The 26,294-nt window shown below is 44.0% G+C and overlaps 1 protein-coding gene across 2 annotated transcripts; it reads right to left on the bottom strand.

Annotated features, from left to right (window-relative positions):
• Positions 1-184: 184 nt before the first annotated feature.
• Positions 185-25,563, bottom strand: MTF1 (metal regulatory transcription factor 1). Of its 2 annotated transcripts, none has more exons than XM_075604766.1 (11): positions 25,036-25,563; positions 23,876-24,406; positions 20,702-20,940; positions 18,947-19,078; positions 17,834-17,907; positions 17,360-17,493; positions 13,645-13,722; positions 10,987-11,089; positions 9,540-10,084; positions 5,555-5,618; positions 185-3,817 (listed from the first exon to the last, which is right to left on the bottom strand). In XM_075604766.1, the coding sequence occupies exons 2-11, from the start codon at positions 24,296-24,298 to the stop codon at positions 3,420-3,422; spliced, it is 2,190 nt and encodes a 729-aa protein (XP_075460881.1). In that variant the 5' UTR covers positions 24,299-24,406; positions 25,036-25,563; the 3' UTR covers positions 185-3,419. The 2 variants fall into 2 exon arrangements, with proteins under 2 accessions (XP_075460881.1, XP_075460882.1); XM_075604767.1 differs by lacking the exon at positions 25,036-25,563 and adding an exon at positions 24,753-25,022.
• Positions 25,564-26,294: the final 731 nt, after the last annotated feature.

Raw genomic sequence — 26,294 nt, 5'->3', positions numbered from 1 at the left:
TGGCAGCCGTATACATCGTCTGGCCTTATTGGTGTGATTTCAGGTATAATAGTGCTGTAGCCGGTAACATCTCCCTTTCTGCTGATAAATCAATTTGCATGGGAACATACAATGCTCCTTCAACCCTTCCCCTGGTAAGGGGGGGGGGGGGCAGCAAAAATGTTCAAAACACACAAACCTCAACTTCAGAAGAAAGTTATTTAAGATCAACCCCCTTTTTTTTTTTTTTTAACATGGGTCAGTAAATGCTGGCTTGTACAAACGAGACAAAGACACTTAGCTGGAGTACCACCCTCTTAACAAACCTGCTGTAATAGGTTGAACGGTCAGTGATGCTTAGAAGTATATAAAACCTTGAATGTCACTATTTTCAAATATATATATATTTAAATAAATGCTCATAAGCCTCCCTCCTCCCCCTCCCACTGTATAAAGACTAGCTGCCATATATTGCTTGTATGTATTCTCAGTTTTGATTCTCACAATCAGAACCCAACATATTTTTGCCTTTATTTTTTAGATCTGATGTGGACAGTACTTATCCTCCTCTGTTCTTGAGGACTAAAGTTTCTGTTATTGAAAGAACAGTGTCAGAGAGCAAAATCCCAGCTGGAAAGCCGAATGGTAATAGTGAAGTTTGAATGATGCCCGCCCTTCAGTGAATTTATATCAAGATGGAAGAAACCATTAATAAATCCACGAAAGACATGGAGACTCCATTTTATAATCTAAAAATATAGACCAAAAAAAAAAACAAGACTGGTTTTTGTGAGAGTCTACCCCTAGGCGTGTCCGACTCCAGTCCTCAAGGGCCACCAACAGATCAGGTTTTCAGGATCTCTCTGCTTCAGCAGAGGTGGGTTAATGACAGCCACCTGTTCTGAAGCAGGGATATCTCTATAACCTGACCTGTTGGTGGCCCTTGAGGACTGGAGTTGAGCGACCCTGGTTTAAAAAAATAAATATATATATATATATGCGCGGTGTGTATGGCATCTGACAGCCGGATGTAAACAGAAGAGCAGTGAAGCCGGGCTGATGCGCAGAGATGACGGGGCTACCATGCGTCTACAACACTCCCGATTTTAATTATAAACAGCTGGTTTTGATTGCGCACACAGGTGGGTGATGGGTATATATGTTTTCCTTGGGCAGTGTTCTCCAGCACGCCCGAGGAAGGTCCTATACAGGACCGAAACGTCGGACTTATTTGTGCCTGTTTTATGTTTCAAATACAACTTTTGCATCATATCTTGAGTGCTGTTCTTGTCTCCTGGTGGGACACCTGGTTCACTATTGATTTCTATTGAACAAGCACCTGCTTCTTTGAAGCCGTGGAAGTGCCTGCTGCTGTCTCTCTATACATATATATAAATATATATGTATTTGATAGAATTGGTGGTCTGTGGAAGAAGAGAAGGGTCTTGATTTTGTGAAAGGAGACAGCCCTGAGATTCGGGTGGTCTTATCAAAATTTGCAAATATTAAAAAAAATATATTAAAAAACGTGTTTGGTTAGGGTGGGTTGTAACTTTAGTGCTTTGCAGGAAAGGGCGACAGCACAAACTTTAAATTCCTCGCAACCAGAAGGGATTCCAATGCGTTGCAGCAGACAGACTTAAAAGATTCAATGCTTAGCAGTCATCTAACAAATTTCAGAATCACAGCGTCCCTCTTCGCCATGAGCCATCTGATTTTTGATAAATGACTTTATACATTCAACCAATCATTTCTACCCAGAAGCAGCGTGGTACGAACTCACTTACAGTGTCATCAGAAAATGATGAGAAGAATTTAGCAGTGTAACTATTCCATGATCCAGCATGAAGTGCCAGATACAGTACATTATAAATAAAATGTGGGGAAACATTATAAACCGAGACAGGTCTGATATGTACAAGTTGCTCAGAAACGAAGCATCGGCCAAAAAACAGGAAGAAATGCGCCTAAGAATTAGTTTCTGTGCTGGCTTTATGTGATTCTCTGCTAATAACTCTGTTCTAACACAAATAATCAGTACCCTTTTCATAGATGTATTCTCTTGATTAAAACATATCACCTTGTATAAAGTACATGCTGCAGAGTAGAGTGATGCCGAGGTTCAGAAAAGACCCTCCACATCCCAGAATGTTTCCTTTCCCTGCCTCTGCCCCAATATAGAACATTAGTGCACGCAGCATTCAGTCAACTAGTGTAATGAACAGACGTCCATGATTTACAGGGTCTCTGCTCAAGAAACACAAGTTTCAGATGTTTGCAGCATATTTACATTTCGAAGGTAATAGATACACAATCAGATCAGCTAAAGGTTGTGCACACCAATAAAACGATGTCGCTACCAAGCGTGCTTCCAGAGACAGCCAATTGGCAAAAGATCTCTAGGCACTCCATGATTTCCTATAACACAGCAGCCAACATTGCGGCCATCAAGGTTTGTCAGGGTCAGAAAATAAAGAAACCTCCGGTGATCAAACAGGATGCTGACAGCTGCCATTACACCCATTGGATCACTTTGTGAGGGTATAATACTGGTGCTTTTGTTTATTTTCTAAGCCTAATGCATTGCTGGCAAAAACATTGGCAGCTATACTATGTTGCAATAAATTGAGATTGTGTTTAACCCTCTTGCTTCCAGAGGGGCCAGCAATGCATTGGCTGTGCAAGCTAAGGGTTCAGCAATGGAGGGCCTGGAAAACTACTCATGATTTTCTTTTTAGGAGGCATCTGGAACCTAAAAGATTGTGTGTTTGCTGCCTCCCCTTAGCCGCTTACTTACAGCGCTGTAGCACCCAGGAGATGTATATCCTGGATTTAATAAACCTTCAAACACAAATGGATGTGCTGCGGCTTAAACCTGGAGCTACTTATTGACCAGCTTCACCATCTGCTGTAACAGGTCCTCTACCAGTGGCAAATAATAGGAAAGACTACACATTCTCTCCCCCCCTCTCATATTTTCTGCAGAGATTGCACTCTAGAAATCCAAGTTCACATGTAACTAGCAATCAAAGTGACACATAGTGCAGTAAAAAGGAAAAAAAAAAAAAAACACCATTGATGATCTCATCTCTGTTTCTGTCACGTTTCTAAACCCTTCAGTGCTAGAAGGTAAGCACTACTGGCCCTTCTACTGCGGGTTTCCAAAACAATGGATGGTCTGTTGATTTAATGGAGAGAAATGAAATTGTATCCAAGAGGTAAAATGTCTCGCTTAACTATCGCTGCCAAAGGGGCCCGCAATTACCTTCTGGCAGCAAGGAGGTTAAGGGAGGGGTTCTCAAAGACTGAGCCACTGATTCAGCCACCTGTGCTGAGCTGGAATATCCTTAAAACCTGACTTGTTGGCGGGGTCTTGAGGACTGGAGTTGAGAACCCCTGGGTTAAAGTAATCCCCAAACCAGTCTTTCTGGAGGCCTTCTTTACGTCGAAAAACTGTTGTGCAGACTGATATCCTCGCCCTGCAATAAGGCTTCCATGGAGACAACAGGCAAAGGTGTTTCAGGGATCTGGAGAGAGAGGAAGTCGGACACGTCTATAGACGCTGGCGTCCAGGGTTGCGTGTCCGGGGGGTTTAGTATCTGTCCATTTCCGCCATCCCCAGGGGGCGAGGAGAAGGGCAGAGGCTCGGGGGGCAGAGGCTCGGGAGGCAGCTGCTCTGGCGGTTGGGGGACAGCGTCTGGCTCAGTGGAGGGATGCAATTTTCTCTTGGCGGCTTTTTCCTTGGCGACGTCCCGGCACGCACACTGACACTGGCAACTCTCCTCTTGCTTTATTACAATGACGGGAAGGCTCAGGCCGATCTGCTGCACCGCACTCCCTGAAAGTGAAGAAGAGATACAGGAGAAGTTGATGCAACATCAACATCTGCACTGCAGGTTTCATTAATCCCCTTTGCTACCAGGGGGGGGGCGGAGGGCAGGGGGGGGAGGGGGGAGCAGTAACGCTCCACAAGCCCCACATGGTTCAGAAAAGACTTTTCTTACAAATTCAATGGACTGTATTATTGGGTCCCTCTGGCAGTGAAAGGGTTAACTTATTGCAAACTCTTATCATATATAGGTTACCATGTTAGATTGGGGCTATGCCCACTCTCCTCTAAGCTTTTGAATTCAGTAATTCAACCTTTTTTTTTTCTTTTTAATGGCGATTACCCTAACTGGATTTTGCAATATGCTCTTATCCTACAGCACTTCTTTCTCAAGATACAAAAGGACCGAAACTATCTATGGTAGGCGTGCTCGAATCCAGTCCCCAAGCCCCCCACCCAAACAAGATATCCCAGTTCAGGACAGGTGGCTCAATCCGAGACTCAGTCTTGACTGAATTTCTGATTGAGCGACATTTGCTGAAGCAGGGACTGATTGAGTCACCTCTGCCGAAGCAGGGATTATCCTGACAGCCTGACCTGTTGGTGGGGGCTTTAGGACTGGAGTTGCGCATCCCTGATCAATGGAATAAAAATAATTTTTCATTATTTACAGTTCGAGTGTGCCTGTCTTTTCCAAATTTCGTATACTTTATTTACAGAGCACCCAAGCAAGTTTGCCAGTTGCTTCGGGAGTGCCATCCTTTTTCTATGATATATGTAAGTATATTTGTTGGAGCAATGTGTAGAAGAAAGACTTGCAACCGCAGTAACTGGGAGACCATTGGGGATGCCTTCATCTAACAGTGGCCTGCCAAGGGCTGAAGGCGAGATATAGATATCGTTTTTATTTAATTTTACTTAAAATGTTAAATTTTCTCTTATTTAACTAGATAGTTAAGTCAGGTGTCCCTCTAAACAGGCAAATGTTCTATAAATTCTCACTTTTCTCACACCGAGGCATCCAAATCAATAATGTAAGTGATCATCTGTGTTTGTACCATTCACAATCCTTTGTACAAATGTAGCCACTGTTACTGCATCCGACGGCACGTTCCGTGGGTTGAAATCGTGCGGTAGTAGCGCCACCTTTACACGAGTGGCTGGTTCAAAACAATGGCTCTCCCTTATGTGCTGCTACAACACGCCAGCGAGAGTAAGAACGATGACCGGATCTGACTGCGACTGTTCGAAATCAACCAGCAGGTTCACAGGCAATTTCACAGCGATTCACTGGGGGAGATTCACTAACCTCCGATAAGGGGAATAGGAGGAGAATCCCACATTATCTGCCATTCTGGTCTGGGCAGTTAAAGCGGGACCTCCGATACCCTTTTTTCGGAGTCTACTGAGTCACATACACTGTTTTCAAGGGAATATGCCCCTGATTACAGATATAGCAGCCTTCAGTATTCCCTCATGGTGAGATATGTGGTGATAGTCTGCACAAGCACGGTCATTGAATCCAATGAAAACTCAATGATATTCTACTTTATAATGGAATTTGTTGTGTTTCCTGGGGGAACAATGAAGTCTGTAATATCTGCAGAGTATATTTCTCCCCAGAGAGTTATACCAACAATCGCATTGTTGAGTCATGTTCGGAAATCAGTATACACACACACACACACACACACCCACATACATACATACATACATACATACATACATACATACATACATACATACCTGTGCTGCCAGACACTGGGACTGCAGTAGTAAAGTAGACCTTTTCCACCTTATGACCTTGTTGCTGTGGGACAGAAGGAAATGTTTGAGCTCACAATGCAGACAGGAGGTGAGAGATATTCAGAATGCTCCAGCAGGGGACAAACACAAGCTAGCGTGCATGGACTCACTCACTCAGTCATTTCAATGCCAGAATCTTTTCAAACGTGTTTTTCAGTAATAGCAATAATAAAAAACACCAAGTAAATCATATAAAAAATGCTAATGGTAATAAAATGTTTCAGGTGTACTCTTCTGTTTGCTGCTACACTTACTGTATTACACCTCCATGAATGATAAAAAAAAAATAGTTCAGTAATATCACACACATTTTATTTATATGCACATACGACAATGGTTGGATGAGCTTTCAGAGTCTTAGAAAAATAGCATATGTTTAGTATACAAATTTAAATAGGTCCACAGCACTTAATATATAGAGGGGGAAAAAATACGTACATTATGGATAACAGCAGGAGACTGTGTAAAAAGCGATGTTTCGGCCCACCTTGGTCCTTTCGCACGCTACAATGGCAGCTGTGATCAAGCTCCCCCACCCCCCTTCCCGGCATTGTGTCGCCAGATACTGACCTGTATATAATGCCTGCCGACTGCAATAATTTCTCATTGTTTCTTAGTTTCCATCCACCGCACACTGTCCGTTCACTCCCTCGGAGCCAGTATATGGGGGTGAAACGCATTGTGAGTGATCCTCTGATACGGGACACTAGACTAAGGGAGATGACATCTACATTTCAACAACGAGGTTACCCAAAGGGTTTACTCAGCGAGAGAGAACCATAGTTAATGGGATGATTCGCTCTACTCTTTTAGCCCCAGATAGTGCGAACACACAGGATACCATAATCCCTTTTGTAAGTAGCTATGTTTCTAGTTGGAGAATAGGGCCAGTTACACCTAACCTCTGACATATATTGTGGGGAGACAAGGAATTAGGCAATACCTTGTCGACACTATTGTCATACTGTAGGAGCCTGAACTTCAGGGATAAACTAGTACGAGCAGATATTGGGTTCTGCAACAACGACAAAAACAGTGACTAGATCCTTGGGCACTCACATTTGGCACCTTCCCATGTCCAAGTTGTGCCCACCACGGGCAGCAGATTTACACATCCCTATATGGGATACGGGTACGGGTATTTAAGATTAAAGAGGACTACTTCGTGTGTAACTCTGAATGTGTGGTATACCTTGTCAAACGCGCATTCCTTATGTCGTAGAGATGACTTAAAGGGCGTATTTGCCTACACAAATCCACAACCAGGTGTGGGAATATAGGGGTTTCGGTGGCTGCGCAATTTCAACAAACTGGGCATGGGGTGAGCCAGTGACGATATCGGCTTATAGACTGGGAGCCACCAATGAGAAGGGGCTTATTGAGCAAGACAACTGAAGCAAAAAGGAAGCACAATGGGTTGAGAAATTGGATACTACAAGTGTAGCAAAGCTTAGTGTCTTTGATGCTGCTGCCATGTGCGGTCACGCGACCGCCACGAAGGATTAACTCTGCGCAGGGTCGCATTCAGAAGCATGGCCATCCCGCAGCAGACACTGTCCCCGGCGCCCAGGACTGGAAGCCAGTCTGGCTACATCCTCATGTCCCCTAGACTAGGACTCAATAGAGAATATGACCCGTCAGTGTTCCTATAGGCGTCATTAGCCGTCTAAGAGTAGGAATGGAGGTTCTATCCACTGGAATGTCTTCCTATATGCCTCACATTGTTATTCCGATTGTTGTCTGACCATTATTGTCTTTATGTTCCCCTCTTTCCAGCATTTGGTATCACACATCCCTGGCTGACATCGAATTACGCTACTCTTTATGTGGAAGCTGCAGACGGATACATTTTCCCCTCTTATTGTGGTGGGTGTGTAGTATGTAATAGTCTAGATTATTTTAGTGCAGATCTACCACTCATTGGAGTCTACTCAGTGAAAGCTTCATCCCGATTACAATTGTATGTTGAGGTGTAATTAACATATTTATGTAGAGCAGGGGTAGCCAACTCCAATGCTCAAGGGCCACCAACAGGTCAGGTTTTCAGGATATCCCTGCTTCAGCACAGGTGGTGCAGTCTTCGACAGAGCCACCAGTGCTGAAGCAGGTTTATCCTTAAAACCTGACCTGTTAAACCGAGAGGAATATCAGAGTCCCAGGTCTTGGCGATTAAATTGAGAATTGGGGAGATCACCTATAACCCCACAAAGATAGCTAAATAATTTCAATAATTTTACTCTAACTTGTATAATTTAAACAAAGAAACTATTAAAGCAATCTCTACACAATCAGCAAATCGATAAATATAAAAACATTTTTAAACCGACCTAAATCGTCGAGAGGATTTATTAGCTCTGAACGCTAAAGTAACAAAAATAAGAGCTGGGGCGGGGGGCGGAAATCAAAGACTTGAATCCCAATAAGGCTCCAGGCCCAGGCGGACTACCAAACAGCTACTATAGGAAATTTGAGACCATACTATCGCCCCACAATCTTTTCACTTCATTTATGGAAGGGGAGAGGAGCTATAAACAGATGGCCAAAGCTATCCATAAGGCTAAGGCCCCGCTCCCTCAGTCAGCGCCCCCGCACTGCATGCAGGCAGCGCGCTAAGAGGCACAGACCGCTATCTGCGGTCTGTAGGGAGCGGGGGGGGGGGCGTGGTTTGAGCGGGGGGGGGGGGAGATAACAAAATTACTTTATTACCGGTAGTACATACAAATTAGAAACGGAGGTCAAAAAACCTCTCCTACGCGTTTCGTGCGGGTGCACACTTTAGTTGATAAAGTGCGCACGAAACGCGTAGGAGAGGTTTTTTGACCTCCGTTTCTAATTTGTATGTACTACCGGTAATAAAGTAATTTTTTTAAATCTCTGCTTTGACCCATCTCTCTCTGCCTGTGTGCCATATACCCATTTTTTCTTCATCTGGACTTCATCATTGGCTGCATGCCTACTGAAGGGGCACAGAACAGGGGCAACAGTGATTAGATGTAAATATATATTTTTTGAGTCTCATATCTATTGCAGTCTAGAGATTATCCCAATGAGGCCATGAGGGGTGGATTAGTTATTTACCAGCTCATTGTCTTTAGGGAAACATTGTCCCTTATTATAGACTTTATTGTTAGAGACTCCTCACTTATCTCTAATACAGTTTTTGAATGGATGAGTGTTTATTTATCCCGTATTGTGTCTCCATTCATAATTTCTGAATAGTGTACACACACATGCAATACAAAACTTGTAGCGCCGATACCACAGGTTTTTCTTAGCCATGCTCCTGAGCCTGGATGCAGAAAAGGTTTTTGATAAGCTGGCAATACATGACTAAGACCTTGGAGGCCTTTGGATTTAGGGGTCCTTACTTAACGGGTGTATTGGCCTTATTCGATCAACCAACAGCAAATGTAAAAATACTATGGGGGAATCCTAATGAAATAAGTATAACTAATGGGACCGTCTCCTGCTGTTTTCCATAAATATAAGGTTTTTTTTTTAATATACCAATAGTGCTGTGGACCTTTTGAATTTATATAAAAATAAAAAAAATGTATGTATATAACACACACACACACACACACACACACACACACACACACACACACACACACACACACACACACACACACACACACACACACACACGACTGGCCCATTTTCCTTTATCCCAAACATTTGTTTCCTGTATATCCATCCCCCTTGGTGGGCGGCTCTTCCATGCATCCACTAGCACAGAGGTGAACAACTTGCTTCCGTTTCCCGTTAAACATCCCACCCTCCAGCTTCAGCGCATAACCACCTGTTCTAGGATTCCTCTTTCTATGAAAAAATAAGGCCTTCCACTCCTCACCTTGATACCGGTGAGATTTCTCCCTTCCCCGGAATTATTTCCCTCCATCACCCTCCGCTTGTGAATACTCACCGATTGCTCCAGGCTTTGAGTGGCCCCATTTAATATCCACTGAAAGTTTTGCTCCCCAATCACCAGGCTGGACTGCAGGAGGGCAGCACTGGGTGTCTGAGTGATGGTTATGGCTGGGTTACTCGTTAGCACCGCGTTGGTGCTGAGCGGCAAAGTCTGAATCAGTGCAGGCACAGCTTCTGTGCCAGCAGCTGTGGGGACATCAGGTCCTCCAACTACAGACAGCCCCTGTACTAAAGGCGGCAACGTCCGTTGCGAGAGAATGTCGTCCTGTCTGGCCGTGAAAGGAGCCCTGTTGAGGAGAGGCAGTTGCACAGGCTGCCCCAATGCGCCGGATTCCTCTGCGGGGGCCTGCTGTGTGCCTAATCCCGCAGTGTCGGGCGCTACGGGCAAGGTAGAGGTTGTGGCAGCTGCTCCTTGCAGGGGAGGCTCTGAGATGACAGACGGGTCAAAGAGATGGATGGCTAAAGGCTCGGGTCCAGCCGAGCTGCTCTCCGCCGCAACGGACGCCTGCCTCTCGGGAGTCCACATTTTTATCAAGGCCTCTGGGGAAGAAAAGCATGATAATAGGATTACAATAAATGCTAATCTCCTGCACATTAAGACATTAGGCCCATACCTCTAGAACAGTGCTAAAGTCATAAAGCACCTTACAACCCATTAAAGGGAATGGCCGCAAGATATTTTTTACAACACACCAAATATTCATATATCCACTTTGTTGGAGTAGATTCTAAACAAGCTTTTTTTGTGCTTTCAGCCGCAATTCTTCGCTTTTGTTATTATCTGTAATGTTACCGAGATCTGCATGTAAACACAAGGCCTTATGACCACACTTTAAATGGCTGCTATTTCAAGACATTTCGAGTACAACATCTCATTTTGACTTGTGTCAATGTTTGTTTGACGCTAGTGAGTAATAGTTACAGGGAGGGGTTATGGGAGCAGTTATAGGGAGGGGCTATGGGAGCAGTTATAGGGAGGGCTATGGGAGCAGTTGCAGGGAGGGGCTATGGGAGCAGTTACAGAGAGGGGCTATGGGAACAGTTATAGGGAGGGGCTATGGGAGCAGTTACAGGGAGGGGCTATGGGAGCGGTTATAGGGAGGGGCTATGGGAGCAGTTGCAGGGAGGGGCTATGGGAGCAGTTATAGAGAGGGGCTATGGGAGCAGTTATAGAGAGGGGCTATGGGAGCAGTTATAGAGAGGGGCTATGGGAGCAGTTATAGAGAGGGGCTATGGGAGCAGTTATGGGACGGGCGATTAATAGTGAGTATTTATAAATGCATTTAAGGAGACGTCTGATACATAAGCAGCCACCACAAAGTGCTCATCCTTTTGGAGCAGATTACACTTTTAACACATATCACCCCCTCCCTCTCACGAAAATCTCCCTCCGAAATGCATGTACAGCCAAATTGATAGGACGATGCGGCCTTGCCTCATACCTGTGTGCTGACCTATACCTAGCTCCTCTGTGTTTTCCAGGCCCTGAAACATGGACTCGAAGAGGTTTGCCGGTGACAATCTGCCGAGAGCGTGTCCAGGAGTCTAAAGCAAAAGCCAAAATATACATCTGTGACCAGCTACATTACAACCCCTGAAATGTGTCGCTGGCCCCATCTCGCAGCAAAGGGGATAAAAAAACAGCCAATTCCCCCATGGAAGACAGGGCCATATTTCCTAAGGAGTCTTCTGCCGTAATACACTTTACAGTCCACTGAATTCAATGTGCTGTACGGTGTCTCCCAGCACCGGACAGGTGTCTTATGGCAGAAGACGGCTTGCGAGATATGATCTTGACGTCTACAGAATACTTTTGTAGCCAAATATGACACCATCATGGAGTTCCTGCATTGCTAAGCTTCCAATCTCATAAGGTGACTTGCCCAAGGGTCACGGGAGCAAGCACTGCGATGTTACATAGTTACATAGTAGATAAAGTTGAAAAAAGACATAGGTCCATCAAGTTCAACCTATGCTACATTTAGACAACAGATACTTTGTCCTATATCTATACTTACTTATTGATCCAGAGGAAGGCAAACATAAAATCCCATTAAGGGGAAAAATTAATTCCTTCCTGACTGGATTAATCCCTGGATCAACATCCTTCCCATGTATACTTATTTGGTATATCCCTGTATACCTTTCCCATCTAAAAAGATGTCCAACCTTTTTTTGAACAAATCTATTGTATCTGCCATCACAGTCTCCATGGGTAATGAATTCCACATTTTAACTGCCCTTACTGTAAAGAACCCTTTCCTTTGTTGCTGGTGAAATTTCCTTTCCTCTAACCTTAAGGGATGGCCCGAGTCCTTTGTACTGCCCGTGGGATGAATAGTTCTTTTGAAAGCTCCTTGTATTGTCCCCGAATATATTTGTATATAGTTATCATATCCCCTCTTAGACGCCTATTTTCTAATGTAAATAAATCTAATTTAGCTAGCCTCTCCTCATAAGTTAGATTGTCCATCCCCTTTATTAATGTGGTGGCTCTTCTCTGCACTCTCTCTAGTTCCATAATGTATTTTCTTAGGATTGGTGCCCAAAATTGTACTCCATATTCAAGGTGTGGTCTTACTAATGCTTTGTAAAGGGGCATAATTATGTTTACTTCCCTTCCATCCATTGCCCGTTTGATGCAAGATAAGATCTTGTTTGCCTTTGCAGCTACTGCATGACATTGGGCACTATTGCTAAGCATGCTGTCTACAAGCACTTCTAAATTCTTCTCCATCAAGGATTCCCCCAATATATCTCCATTTAATTTGTAAGTCGCCTTTTTATTCTTGCATCCCAAATGCATAACCTTACATTAATCTGTATTAAACCTCATCTGCCATTTACCTGCCCACGTTTCCAGTCTCTCCAAGTCCTTCTGAAGAGAAATTACATCCTGCTCTGATTCTATTACCTTACACAATTTAGTACTTTGCTAGACCTTTGCTCTTGATCCCAACCTCAAGGTCATTAATAAACACGTTAAAAAGCAGGGGTCCCAGTACCGATCCCTGAGGTACTCCACTCACAACTTTAGCCCAACCTGAAAAAGTCCCATTTATGACAACCCTCTGTTGTCTGTCCTTTAACCAGTTTTCAATCCAGGTGCATATATTATTACTGAGTCCAATTTTCTTTATTTTGTACACCAACCTCGTGTGAAACCGTATCAAAAGCCTTTGCAAAATCTAAGTAGACCACATCAACTGCATTACCCTGGTCTAAATTCCTACTTACCTCCTCAAATAAACAAATAAGGTTAGTTTGGCAAGATCTATCCTTCATAAATCCATGTTGACTATCACTAATAATTTTTTTTCCCATTAGGTATTCCTGAATATTATCCCGTATTAAAGCTTCAAGTAGTTTCCTTACTATTGAAGTCAGGCTTACAGGTCTGTAATTTCCCGGTTGTGATCTAGCTCCCTTTGTTGTACAGAAACCTTATTACACTGTAAAACAGCCCCCCTCCCCCCAATAGGTTTTAAGCACAACTTTGCATCATTTCTTCCCTAACCATTTTTACAATCCTACAAGAACAGCGCAGTGTCAGCCTCGTGTGACCTTGGGCGAGCCACTTGATCTCCCTGTGCCTTAAGCACCAAAAGGAATAAGCTCTGTTTTAATATACTGAGGAGCCTTTCATTTCTATAGCAGGCTTTAGCACACTTCCCCAGCAGTGCAAGATCCTTGCAACACTTTCCGGTTTGCAATAATTTGTTGCCAATGTTCCCAGCAGTTTGAGCTGCAAACTATAATAAATAATGTTACCATAGTAATATAAGGATACAGTGTAGCTGCTGAGTTACACTGACTGAAGTATTGATTGAAACTGGAGGGCAGCCATTTGATGAACCCTGGGAAGCAGGATCTTTGCCGATCGATTACGGAAGAACGAATCAATATGCAGCTTAGCAAATTCATTTTCAACAACGGTAATCAAAACCTACATATATTAAATAATGGGGGGGTTTTGTTTTTTAAAGTACTGCCTGGCCTATCTTTTTAAGATAATAAATATGTAAAACACAAAAACAGATTGGGGTTGGTGGGTATATTGCCCCTTTATAAAAGTATTTGCAATACTCTCAGGCCCTTACCGTGTTGGAGTTCTCTCGTAATTCGGAGTCAGTAGACAGAAGGCTTATATCACTGAGGCAGAACCAGTGACTTGTGTCCTGTTAAGAAGGTAACAGAAAGATCAAAAATGAAAGACTTTTGCCTTCCAGACATCCTCCTTTGAATGATGTCCAAAAACAAAGAGAGCATTTGTGACAGAACCAATGCACCTCCCCATCCCAATTACAACACACGATATAACTCGACTGCCAGTGAGGATAGGATAGTGAACTAAATATCCCTCTAAAAATGGACACATTATATAGCAAATAAATGTAATTAGTAGAACAAAAGATATTGTGGGGCACCTAGTGATAATAATACAGTGCTTGCAAATATTTGCAAATGGTTATTAATGCAATCAATATAGAAACATCATATCATAAATTAAAAACACTTGAACAATGTGTCTTATTAATACAACCGTGACCAATGTCCTTTTTTGAAATGTTCAATGACTCCATTGCTGATGTTCGGATCAACGTGGAACTCGGCTCATGAAATGAATAAAACACATACTAAGCATAGTGTAATATTGCATGGTAAGGACAATGTAACCTATTGGTTAGAGAATAGTGAATTCCTCAGAGGTAGGAAATACTCCAGAAAGTGAGATGAAAAAGTACATAAAATAAACATTAAAAACAATCACATGAAGAACACTGCAGTAGTATCCACGCCTTAAGCCAGCAAAAATTAGAATCCTACTTACAGGAGACAGGTAGGTCTTGTGCATTGAATTATAATCTTTGTAGGGAGCAGCTGCCTTTTCCCCCCCGGCTGACGCCTTTGGAGTCCTGGGTTGCGACTTATCCAGACCCACTGGTGCGTGCAGGTTCTCCAGTAGCCGCTGGAGTGGTGGCATCGCTTTACTTCCTTCCTACCCGTGTCCGAATGACTGGAATCGCGATAGTACTCTCGCGAGAGCAGATAGTAAAAGCCGGTTCCGGTTCCCTCACAGTCTATTCGAGACGCCCTCCAAGAGGATGCTGGGCAGGATTGTAATTTGTGCTGGCTTAAGGCGTGGATACTACTGCAATGTTCTTCATGTGATTATGTTTAATGTTTATTACATTTACTTTTTCACCTCACTTTCTGGAGTATTTCCTACCTTTGAGAAATTCACTATTCTCTAACAACCAATCGGTTTAACATTGTCCTTATCATGTAATATTACCAAACATCGTGTATGTGTTTTTTTCATTTCATGAGCCGAGTTCCACGTTTATCCTAAGATCAGCAATGGAGTCATTGAACATTTCAAAAAAGGACATATTTGTATTAATAAGACACATTGTTCAAGTGTTTTTAATTGATATGATTTTCGATATTGATTGCATTAATAACACTTGCAAATATTTGCAAGCACTGTATTATTATCACTAGGCGCCCCACAGTATCTTTTGTTCGAGTATTCACATCTGACCAGGGTGGTCACATTCACTGACTTGAAGCCACTCACATACACTTAAATATTGTAGTGTAAGTGTTTTTTCTTAGTGCACTAATTAATCACGTACATTATTCACAAATCAATTGTTGTGGGTTTTACATATGAGGCAATAACTACTTTTATGTAAAAATTATTTATAGATGTACTTAAGTTCAGTCCACAAGACAATAAGAAACAATATACATTTAATGGAGGTACCTGCTGAAATTGAGTTTACCGTGTCAGGGTTAACAGGCTTAAATCATTTTTTTAATCAAAAGATGCAACGAAATGACTCCTTGGTTATTAGACTTTGAATAAAAATGTAGAATTTCACTAACTGCGAGCCAGGGAGGAGCCAGGACGCGTGTAACATACATATATCCAGATTTACTAAGCACTCCTCTGCCATAAGACACATTCTGCCGCTGGAAGAAACCTTACAGCCCCCTATTGACTTCAATGGACCGCAAGTTGTCTTCAAGAGCTGGACAGGCATCTTATGGCAGAAGACTGCATAGTAAATATGGCCCAGAGGCAGGGGTGTAGCTATAGACCGGGCAAAGCCCGGGGACCCGCACTCTTGAGAGAGAGCAGAGAGAGATAGAGAGAGAGAGAGCGCAGCGAGAGATAGAGAGAGAGAGAGAGCGCAGCGAGAGAGATAGAGAGCGAGCGCAGCGAGAGAGATAGAGAGAGCGAGCGCAGCGAGAGAGATAGAGAGAGCGAGCGCAGCGAGAGAGATAGAGAGAGCGAGCGCAGCGAGAGAGATAGAGAGAGAGAGCGCAGCGAGAGAGATAGAGAGAGAGAGCGCAGCGAGAGAGATAGAGAGAGAGAGAGCGCAGCGAGAGAGATAGAGAGAGAGAGCGCAGCGAGAGAGATAGAGAGAGAGAGCGCAGCGAGAGAGATAGAGAGAGAGAGCGCAGCGAGAGAGATAGAGAGAGAGAGCGCAGCGAGAGAGATAGAGAGAGAGCGCAGCGAGAGAGATAGAGAGAGAGCGCAGCGAGAGAGATAGAGAGAGAGCGCAGCGAGAGAGATAGAGAGAGAGAGCGCAGCGAGAGAGATAGAGAGAGAGAGCGCAGCGAGAGAGATAGAGAGAGCGCAGCGAGAGAGATAGAGAGAGAGAGCGCAGCGAGAGAGAGAGCGCAGCGAGAGAGAGAGCGCAGCGAGAGAGAGAGCGCAGCGAGAGAGAGAGCGCAGCGAGAGAGAGCGCAGCGAGAGAGAGCGCAGCGAGAGAGAGCGCAGCGAGAGAGAGAGCAGCGAGAGAGAGAGCAGCGACAGAGAGAGCAGCGAGAGAGAAAGAGCGCAGCGAGAGAGAAAGAGAGCGCAGCGAGAGAAAGAGAGAGGAGAAGAGAGCAGAGACAAGAGGGGGACCTGGATTGTTTTTTTTTGCCCGGGGGCCAGCCCGTCTAGCTACGCCACTGACCAGAGGTCAATTCTGTTTCTAATGGAGCGTGCTTAGCATATACGCAGCACTCAGTCACTGTTTGCAATAACCGACTTCTTTGCACTTCATCTAGGTTGTGTGCGGCTTATATCCTATTATTGTGATTTGCTTTCTGATGTGCAACCAGAGTCCTTTACATATAAATGCTAATAAGACACCTAGACAAGCCGCGGCTCAGTGAGTAAAGCCACTGACTAATAACAACGACACCGAGTGTGAAGCAGGGGAACCTGGTTTAATTCTCGGTGTCAGCTCCTTGTGGCCTTGGGCAAGTCACTTTATCTCCCCGTGCCTCAGGCACCAAAAACATCTGGGCAGGGACAGAGTGTGTGTAACATTCCTATGTGCTGCGTACTGCGCGCTATACTGTAATTGTGACGCGCTTAGAGTTCCACTGGGAGAAAAGCGCTATGTGAAATAAAGTTATTATTATTACCTATAATGCTTATTAGAAGACACGACCGAATAAAGCATTGCTCATACTATAAAGGAAATTGATATATAGTCTGACTATTTCCTTTAGAAGTTGTATAGAACTCGCCATGTCTTTTCAGGATCTACATGTATAATGAACTACAGATAAAAGGTTAACAAAATGCATTTGCTGGCACCTCAGTATATGAAGATTTCAGACTCGCCATCATAAAATATATACGATAATAGAAGTTATTACATTTACCCGGAACTTTATATTCATAGAACAAAAATCTACGACTGAAAATAGGCATTATATGCACTCCGGAGAAATGCAGCGTAGGAGGGAAATGATCGAGCAGTAAGACAGAGATTGTGTCTGTATACAGTCAGCAGTCAGGGATACCTCGCTCTCTGCATGGTTGGGAAACGTATCGTCTGATCCACCCTGGTCATGACCCTTCATGTGACTCTTCAGGCTGTACTGAGTACTGAACGTCTTCTCACAGCCATCACTGGTGCAGAAGTAGGGTTTCTCCCCTGCAAACGGAACACACTCCTGTTAAAGTCACCATCCTCTGCACCCACATAACAAATACAGGTTTCTTTTCACTGCTGTAGCAAAGATGAGGTTGGGGAAAAAAAAAAAAACAATCGATTTCAAGCTTTGTTAAATCCAATATTTCTATTGGTCCAGAGGAAAAACAATTGTTCTTGCGATAGAAATCAGATTGTTGAATAGGTGATCTTATGCTGATCTGGGTCATTAGGATTCTGTCTATTAAAGTGAACAAATGTCTCATATCCTCTAACCTTCCAAGCTCACCTGTCTATAGCAAAAAAAACAAGGTGCATGTCAATGTTGCACAATCCTACTTACCAGTATGCTTTCTGACGTGATTCTTGAGGTGATGGCTCGTTGCAAATGCTCTTTCACAGCCATCATGATCACACCTATGTTGGCAAGATGGCAAATTACAGTTGCAGCTAGCTAAAAAATAGCAAACCAAACAAAAACCCTTCAGAGTGAGCAGACCACCTGGAGCCCCCCTGAGTGTTGTGGGAGACCATTCTAAGGATCCTGGACCAAGTTTTGCCTGGTTTCTACCTATAACTGGACAGCATTTCCTGTGGACGGCCACTACAGGTGCTACATCCAGGAGCAGGAGACAAGATCAATATCCACATTCTGACCCAGGGTGGTCCACATGCCTGCAACTCCAACACTTATGTAAGTGTAATACGTTTGTTTATGTATTGGTCAATAAATCAATCTACACTATTTGTGTCCTCTCTGTTCTGTTCACATATGGGAATCCTCTATCATCCTATCCTGTTCCTGAGAATTATCCATCAACACACATTGGAAAGAAAATCCACTAAGAGGTGGTAAAATGCCTTCCTAACCCTCTCAATTGTGAGTGAGATATTTTTAAAGTTCCATTATAGTGTTTGTTCATACGCTATTGCACTATTTTGTGTCTATTTTTCCACATATCTGGGGAGTATTTGCCGTTCTGATCCCTTGTTCTCTCACATTAAAGGCAGGAAGCATAAGAATCTGTTAGCAGGTTTATTCTTAAAACGAAGCAACTATAAAACAAAATGCATAGCTCCTCTCTGAGCAATAACTACACAGTATCCATCTTGCCCCTAACAATCCCAGACTGCTACCCCGCTTACCGGTTAAACAAAACTTAGGGATAGCCGAATCACAGGCAGTGCAACAAACGCAGACTAAATTGTCCTTATTTTAGGGTCCTGAGGTAAGTCCATCACTTGTGCCAGGCACATCCTCTGGGCAGCCTAACTTCCTCCTGGCTAACCTCATTCACGGCTGCAGAGTCCTGCAGCTCCCAGGCACACTCTTCTGGGCCGTCCCCACAGTCTCCTGACCTGTTTCTGCAGGTTCTGGAACAGGTAGCACTAACAGGGACCCACTTCCTGCCTTTTAAAGCCCTGCTCGAGCCAAGAATGTCGAGATAAAACCTACCTAAATGGCTTCTCTCTTGTGTGCGTTCGTATGTGTTTCCGTAGATCGCTGTGCGTGGTGAAGTATTTACTGCACCCCTCGTTTACGCAGTTAAAGGTTTTACCAGTGTGAAGTCTTTGGTGCGCTTTCAACCTGCCAAAATAGAAGAGGTTTAGTCATTTGCGACAACAGGGGATGTTAAGTCAGCAACTTTGCCTGCAAAAACCCAGATGCAGAATACATTTTTAATGGTGCATTAGGGTCCAACACTGACGAGAAAGGGAACCTGGGGTTATTATATGTGGTGCTTCAAAGTAATGTACATTTGTAATACACACAGTGGGCTGTAATACTGTAATACAGCAGTGGGCTGCTGGATGCGGAGTTGTGTAGGGAGAACGGTTTTAGCAATAGAAATACTGTATAATGGTTACACTGCTGCTTTCCATATCAATGGTAGGACCTCATCTATATAACAAAAACAAACAAAAAAGAAAATATAGGACTCTTTCAGTGTGAGATGGGCAGGCAGATTATTGGAGATAAGGGAAAAGCAGAGGTATTAAATAAATTCTTTGCCTCTGTATTTACCAGGGAAGAATCAATTGCAACAGTAGTGCCGCAGGAAGAAGCCATAACATCTATATTAACGAACATTTGGTTAACTGTGGAAGAAGTTCATAGGTGGCTTGATAAAATGAAACAAAAATAAAGCACCTGGCCCCGATGGCATACATCCAAGAGTTGTTAAGGGGCCGAGTTCAGTAATAACCAAACCATTACATTTAATATTCAAGGACTCCATTTCCACAAGTTCAGTAAAACAAGATTGGCGTAAAGCAGACATGGGGCCTATGTTTAAAAAGGGAACTAGAGCACAACCGGGGAATTACAGACCTGTAAGCCTGACATCAATAGTGGGGAAGCTACTTGAAGGTTAGTACGGGATAATATTCAGGGATACCTAATAGAAAACAAAATTATTAGTAATAGTCAGCATATTAGTTTCTTTGAGGAGGTATCAATTTAGACCACACTAATGCAGTTGATGTGGTCCACTTAGATTTTGCAAAGGCTTTTGATACGGTTCCACACAAGAGGTTAGTGTACAAAATAAAGCAAATTGGACTCAGTAAAAATATTTGCACCAGTATTGAAAACTGGTGGAAGGATAGACAGAGTTGTAATAAATGGAACCTTTTCAGGTTGGGATAAAGTTGCGAGTGGAGTACCTCAGGGATCGGTACTGGGTGCTGGGAGGCCACATCTTTCAAAGGGCAAACTAAAGCTGGTGCAAGTAAGCGCCACTAAATGATGGCATGTGTCATAGAATCAGACAAGACTCAAGTACGTGAACATGTACAATCTGGAAGACAGGCAGGCGAGGGGGATGTGATAGAGGCTTTCAAATATATTGTAGTTATCAATAAAGTAGAGAATGAGAGTGTTGTTTCAGAGGAATGCTAGAAAAAGAGGTCATTATCTAAAGGCAGAGGATGGGAGGCTCAGTGGCCTCATGAGGCAGTGCTTCGCTGATCGAGTAATGGAACATGTTTTCAACAGTAGTGACGAAGCCTAATAAAAGAAATTTAAATACGCTTGGGACAGACACAAAGATCCCAAATGAGGCAGAGTTCGAAGTCTGAAGCATTACAGCAGGTCTGGATAATGGGCAGCCTGGGTGGGCCCTGATCTTCTTTTAGTGTCCATACTCCTAACGGTGGTTTGTACGATTAAAACACCTTGAGTGAAACAAACCCCATGCGCCAGCCTCACCTGTACAGGGTATTGAAAGCTTTCTCGCACCCCTGAACATCGCACTCGAACGGCTTTTCCTTGGTGTGCACACGAACGTGGATTTTGAGGCTGTAGGAGGTGAGAAACGTCTTCCCGCACCCCGCCTGATTGCATACAAACGTGTACTCCCCCCGGTGCGTCTTCTGATGTGTGCGCAGGTTGCCTTGTGTGCTGTATGTCCGGAGGCAGCCCTCAAACGTGCATTGAAACCTCTTTATCTGGAACACAAATACTAAATCATATGAGCCAGGTAATACGCACCATGGACATGGCTGGGGGGGAAGGGGGGTTTGGGTTCGGGCAGAGGACGATGAGCTCTGGAAACCTGGGAAGGTCTCCCCCCCTCCACAGGTCAGACCTGTGGCCCTTACACCCTGCATAAAATGTCATCCGTTACGACTATCAACGCTGTTTATTTTCCACTTACCAGGACACGTTACTAGAAAAGTAATACTTAATAAAAGTAAATGTGAACTTTGTAATCATATTCCTTAGAAAGACTCAACCATCATTGAAGTAACTGTTAGACATATCTGTATCTTGTGAAAAGGTTTTTCTGCTCTCTGGATCCGCGCTCATCAGCTTCTAATGTGTGTGCGATTAATGATGGCTTTATAATAACTGTGCAAACCAAACAGCAGCACAAAAACAGCAACTTACCCGATGCTTTGAGGACTAACAAACAGTCTTATCCCCAAAAGACATTAGGTAAAGATATTAAAAATAGAAACAAATTATAAAACTTTTAGTTTACAAAGGAAATGTTTTTTCAATCAGCTCTATTTAACCTATTAAATGCTGCTGCCCTTAGTTCACTTTGGTCTTAGGAGGTCTTGTCTTGTTAATTCAAATGTACACAACATGTTACCCCTTCAGATGGCATGGGAAAAAAAACAAAAAAAAAACCTGAACTTGCCCGATTATATTTGAAATCAATGACCTAGTTATAACCTATCATGGTCTCCTACATGTCAGATCCCTCCGCCAAAGACTTCTCGCTCCATCACAGTGAAACAGACTCGGGTTGATCATTAACGACTCTCCCTCTTCCAATACTTGCGTAATAGTTTGGGAAAAAATAATACCGCACTGTTACTTCTTTCAGCAGCTTAGGTTTAAACAAAACAAAAAACACACTTGAAATGAAATTGTGCAAACTCACTTGTTCGTACGGTTGTGCAATAACTGTATTTACTTTGTAGAGATAACGGTGGAACCCGATAGGATTGTACACAAACTCGCATAACACAAAGACCAGGGGTGACGCAGTGAAATTATCATTTCCCATGTATAAAATGGAGCACCTTCTCACTATCTCTGGGATCTGCGATCACTACAGTTTGAGACAGCAAACAGAATTCGTGGCTTTAAAAGAGAACTAGATCTAGTGAGAGGAAAGTCTGCAGATGGTTACAAGCAACATGGACATACCTAGAGGCAGGAAGAGGGTGATGCTCAATGCTGCACTTACCCTGAACCCTCCAGTACTCGCCACTGTTGGAGCCAGGATACTGGGCGTCATGGACTATTTGGTCTGACAGTATTAGCAGTTATCTTTATGTAGTGCACCTCCAGTTAAGGGACCTCACACACTACACGCAACATTTTCTTTAAACCCTCCCAGATATTAGGGAAAAAAACAACCACCACTGTGCCGTTCTGAAAAATAGGACAAGCCTCGACATGCATACACTGTATGATGCCTCCATTCCAAGGGAGGCAAGTTTTACCCTGATGGCATTATAGAGACCATGTCTCTCACCGTAGATTGAAGTCGCTTTAGTGATGTTAGCCAAACTGGTTTGTCAAGAACCCTTTGTTGGGACAGGTTGCTTGCACACACTCCCTCACACATAGAGCCTTCTAATTAGATAGTTAATATAATCAACTACTCTTTAAAGGGGCAGGTCCTGGGACGAAAGTGAACTAAGGATAGTGGCATATCTATTAAATAAAATGGAGAGGATTGACACCATTAAAAAATAAATAAATGTTTAAAATATTCTTTAAACCGTTTTACCGGTAAGCACAATCTTCAGCTAATGCCGGTTAGTTATAAGCCGGTTTGTCAAAACTAGAGGTCTGTTTTGTCCACTCTGTGTACAGCTGATAAGAAGCCATCATAAGTCAAACAAACATTGCAGGTCAAAAATAAGCCAACTTAGAAATATTATTTCCCTCTGAAAGTACGTTTTACCTATTTGTTATTCTTGTTAAACATGAATATGTTTTGCATTCCTCCAGGAATACTTTATGCAAATCAACGATCTGTTTGACTAATGATGGCCTCATAATTACTTTGCAATGTGGACAAAGCAAAGACAACAATTCAATTTCTATGAGGGAGATTAAGGAGGAAAACGAGGGTCCTATCTTCATTTTCTATTAACTTGCTGAGGGAACTTTTAGCAGGGAGGAAGAAGATCAATGTTTCTAGGTTTAACACAGTGCATTAGTCAGAATGATTCTGCTTCCAACACTCTTGGGGACTATTCATTAAACCGTGATTGTGCCGACCTGGGCACAATCCCACAGAGACTCCCATTTAATTCAATAGCAGTTTCCGTGTGATTTTGCCCCAATCGGCACTATCGCAGTTTAAGGAATAACCGCATACCTGTATTGTTGGTGCAGATTTAAAGTACAAAAGTGACTCAGAGGGAGCAATTTGATACATCTAATTATAATTCATACACCGTGTAACTCCTCCCTAATGCCTCCTTTTGACAGTCCCCCATAAAACTGAAAACTGGGGCAAAATACAGGGCGAAGTCCTTGATACATTGGCACAACTCAAACAATTGCGCAATTTGTGCCAAACTTGCCTTATTACAGGAGTCCCTCGGTGTCTCAGCCATTCAAGGAATGCTACTAATTCAGCGAGACAAAAGAAGCAGCACTGCAAGATGAGCAATGTCCTGCTAGCCATTTCAGCTCCTAAAGGAGGTCAGAGTGGGCTAATGAGAGGATGATGGCAGGGGGAATTCCCAGGATTCCCTGGTCCCTATTTACTGCCTCCCAATGAGTGAGATGAGCAGATCTGTTATCTTTGACACCCTTATCCTTGCACTCTACATAAGTTTTAAATTGGCTTCGGTTGCTCATAACGCATTATGCCTCCACCCCATGTTAATGTTTCTGGGTTCAACTTACTTCTTTCTGCTTGGTCTCCGGACACTCAGAGTGCAGGGTGAGCGTAGCCCCCTCTATGTTCCTAGGCATGGGAGTAGAGCCTGGGTTGATGGTGACGTGGATCTGGTCCATAGAGATGATGTGCTGGACATATCCCTGGGATATGGCGTCCTGTTCTGGCATGAGCAGGAGTCCTTCCTCATTGGCAGCGTCAAGAAAGGGCAGGTTAGTCCCAATGCTGCCATCATCATCCTCATCCTCCTCCTCATCCTCTTCCTCCTCTGAGGGACTGTGATCCTGCTCTATCAGCACCGTGGTCGTGTCATATACAGTGGGCTGCTCCCGTCCACCCTTTTCTAGGAACCACTTCCTCATCTTCTCATCAGGACCCAGTTTGTCTTCCTCCAGGGACTTGAGGGCACATTCTGGACTGTTTTCCCCCATGGCCGGCACCGAGACAAGAACTTAACTCCCAATAGGTCACGGATAACTGTATTATTAACCTCTTCAGCACTATCACGATTCCCACTTGTTAGATTGCTATAAAAAAATCTATTTAAAAAAAAAAAAAAAGTGTCAGGTAAACAAAGGCAAATTGTTCACACAAAAAAAGAAGATTGTGCGCAACCTCGCAAGAAATTACAGATATCATATAAGGGAAAAAAAAAATACCACTTTATAAGTTGCATCCACACTATTTGCTTGACAGGTGGATGGATGTATTTCACAACAAAATCACTTTTACATTAATTTGCTTCACAGGATTAATAATTAACAACGATTAATAACACCATGCTGTCCAGCATATGCATCTTTTGAAAACCAGTTTGATTGTTTTAAAGACTATACAGTTTTAACCCGATTATCGGAAATATGGATTTTTTTTTTTTTTTTTTACCATGGACCATCCGAGGTTGGGATGTTGGAAAATTCATGAGCTCTACATCTCTGCCATAAGGTTCATCTTTGACTTGCCTTCTGCGTGTGTTCAAAATGGCATTAAAGCTCTCGTTGGCTGTCTCTTTCACAGGGGATATAAGGGGGATGTAACAGGGCCTTTTTATTGATTTTTATTATTATTATTGGAGTCCACCAGCAATTAGTCCATTAAAAGTGACTAACCAAGGGAAATCTGATGAGCATTAAGCAGGCAACGTTTGAGATCCTTTGTAATGTGTTACCTTTCATGGACCAAACTCAAAGTTGTCAGCAACAGGAACCAATCAGGCGAAGGAATGAAAGATCTCCACGTTTTCTTCTGGGATGAGGGAACTTTTATCAGGGATAAAGTAGATCAAGGATACATTTCTCAGCGAACGACGGAGGAGGGCGGTTCCCATAGGGGGTGGGTGTGATCTGTGTGGATGGGACTTGTTGATTGAGGTTTCGTGTGTGTCGTCCCCGTCCCCCCCTTCGGTGTTGGGGAGGTTTTGGGGGGTCACAGTGAGGCCTGTGTGAGGGGGAGCCCTGCACACCCGCTTCCGCCTCTCCCCCCCACACAAGCCGCCAGGGCCCTGGCTCTCTCCTCGTCCCCTCGCTGCCCCGTCTCTAGTGTCCTCTGGTTCCGGCAGAGTCCGCAGCTCGGCGGCCCTGTTCTCGGCTCATGCCCGACAGGCGCCAACTTCCTGCATCGCTTCTTCCTGCCGGGGCCTACGGGGAGGCGCATGGGACACGCCAGGAGCGCGCTGTCAGAGAGATAGGTCATGTGACCAAGGGAGAGGCGGGGCGACTTGAGGTCACGTGACAGCGGGGAGGGGCGAGGGAGCTTTGAGGTCACGTGAGCTTGACAGGAGGTCTCCATAGCAACAAAGACACGCCTCTACTACCGGTATACTGGGACAAAAACACACCCACCTGCTGTATACATCAGAGTCACATACCTCTCCCCCCTCCTTCTAGTACAGACATCAGGGACACATACCTCTCACCCCCTCCTAATACAGACATCAGGGAAACATACCTCTCCCCCCTCCTTCTAATACAGACATCAGGGAAACATACCTCTCCCCCCTCCTTCTAGTACAGACATCAGGGACACATACCTCTCACCCCTCCTTCGAAGGCCTTGGACATAGTAAAAAATACCGCGCTGAGCCAGCACACTTACCTCCTGCATCTGGTATGTGTGTGGCTTTAGCAGGCTCGTGCGGAATTGCAGCCGACATATTAACTTAAGTTTTCGCACTTACAGGAGCGGAGGGCCGGTCACGTGACCGCAAAATGTCAATGTGAACGAGGGACTAGCAACGCCTCCCGCCCCCAAAGCGCGCTCGCTGCCTCGCCTGACAGGGCGCAAAAAAGCACCAGCTTGAGCAGGGGGGCATCTCAGCACGGCCCGAGGCACCATGCCCGCGGCCTAATACAGACATCAGGGACACATACCGCTCACCCCTCCTCCTTCTAGTACAGACATCAGGGACACATACCTCACCCCCTCCTT

This window comes from Ascaphus truei, chromosome 6, assembly GCF_040206685.1.
Source record: "Ascaphus truei isolate aAscTru1 chromosome 6, aAscTru1.hap1, whole genome shotgun sequence".
NCBI classification, from domain to species: domain Eukaryota; kingdom Metazoa; phylum Chordata; class Amphibia; order Anura; family Ascaphidae; genus Ascaphus; species Ascaphus truei.
Note: the sequence above shows the minus strand (reverse complement) of the source record. Positions and strands in the feature narration are given on the sequence as shown.

What these genes read in the sequence shown, in the direction of transcription:
- MTF1 (XM_075604766.1), bottom strand. Translation starts at nt 24,298, where the DNA reads ATGGGGGAAAACAGTCCAGAATGTGCCCTCAAGTCCCTGGAGGAAGAC. An exon ending in TCACGTCAGAAAGCATACTG is followed by an intron (nt 17,494 to 17,833) that starts GTAAGTAGGATT and finishes TTCCGTTTGCAG; the next exon opens with GGGAGAAACCCTACTTCTGC. An exon ending in CCAACCATGCAGAGAGCGAG is followed by an intron (nt 13,723 to 17,359) that starts GTATCCCTGACT and finishes CCTTCTTAACAG; the next exon opens with GACACAAGTCACTGGTTCTG.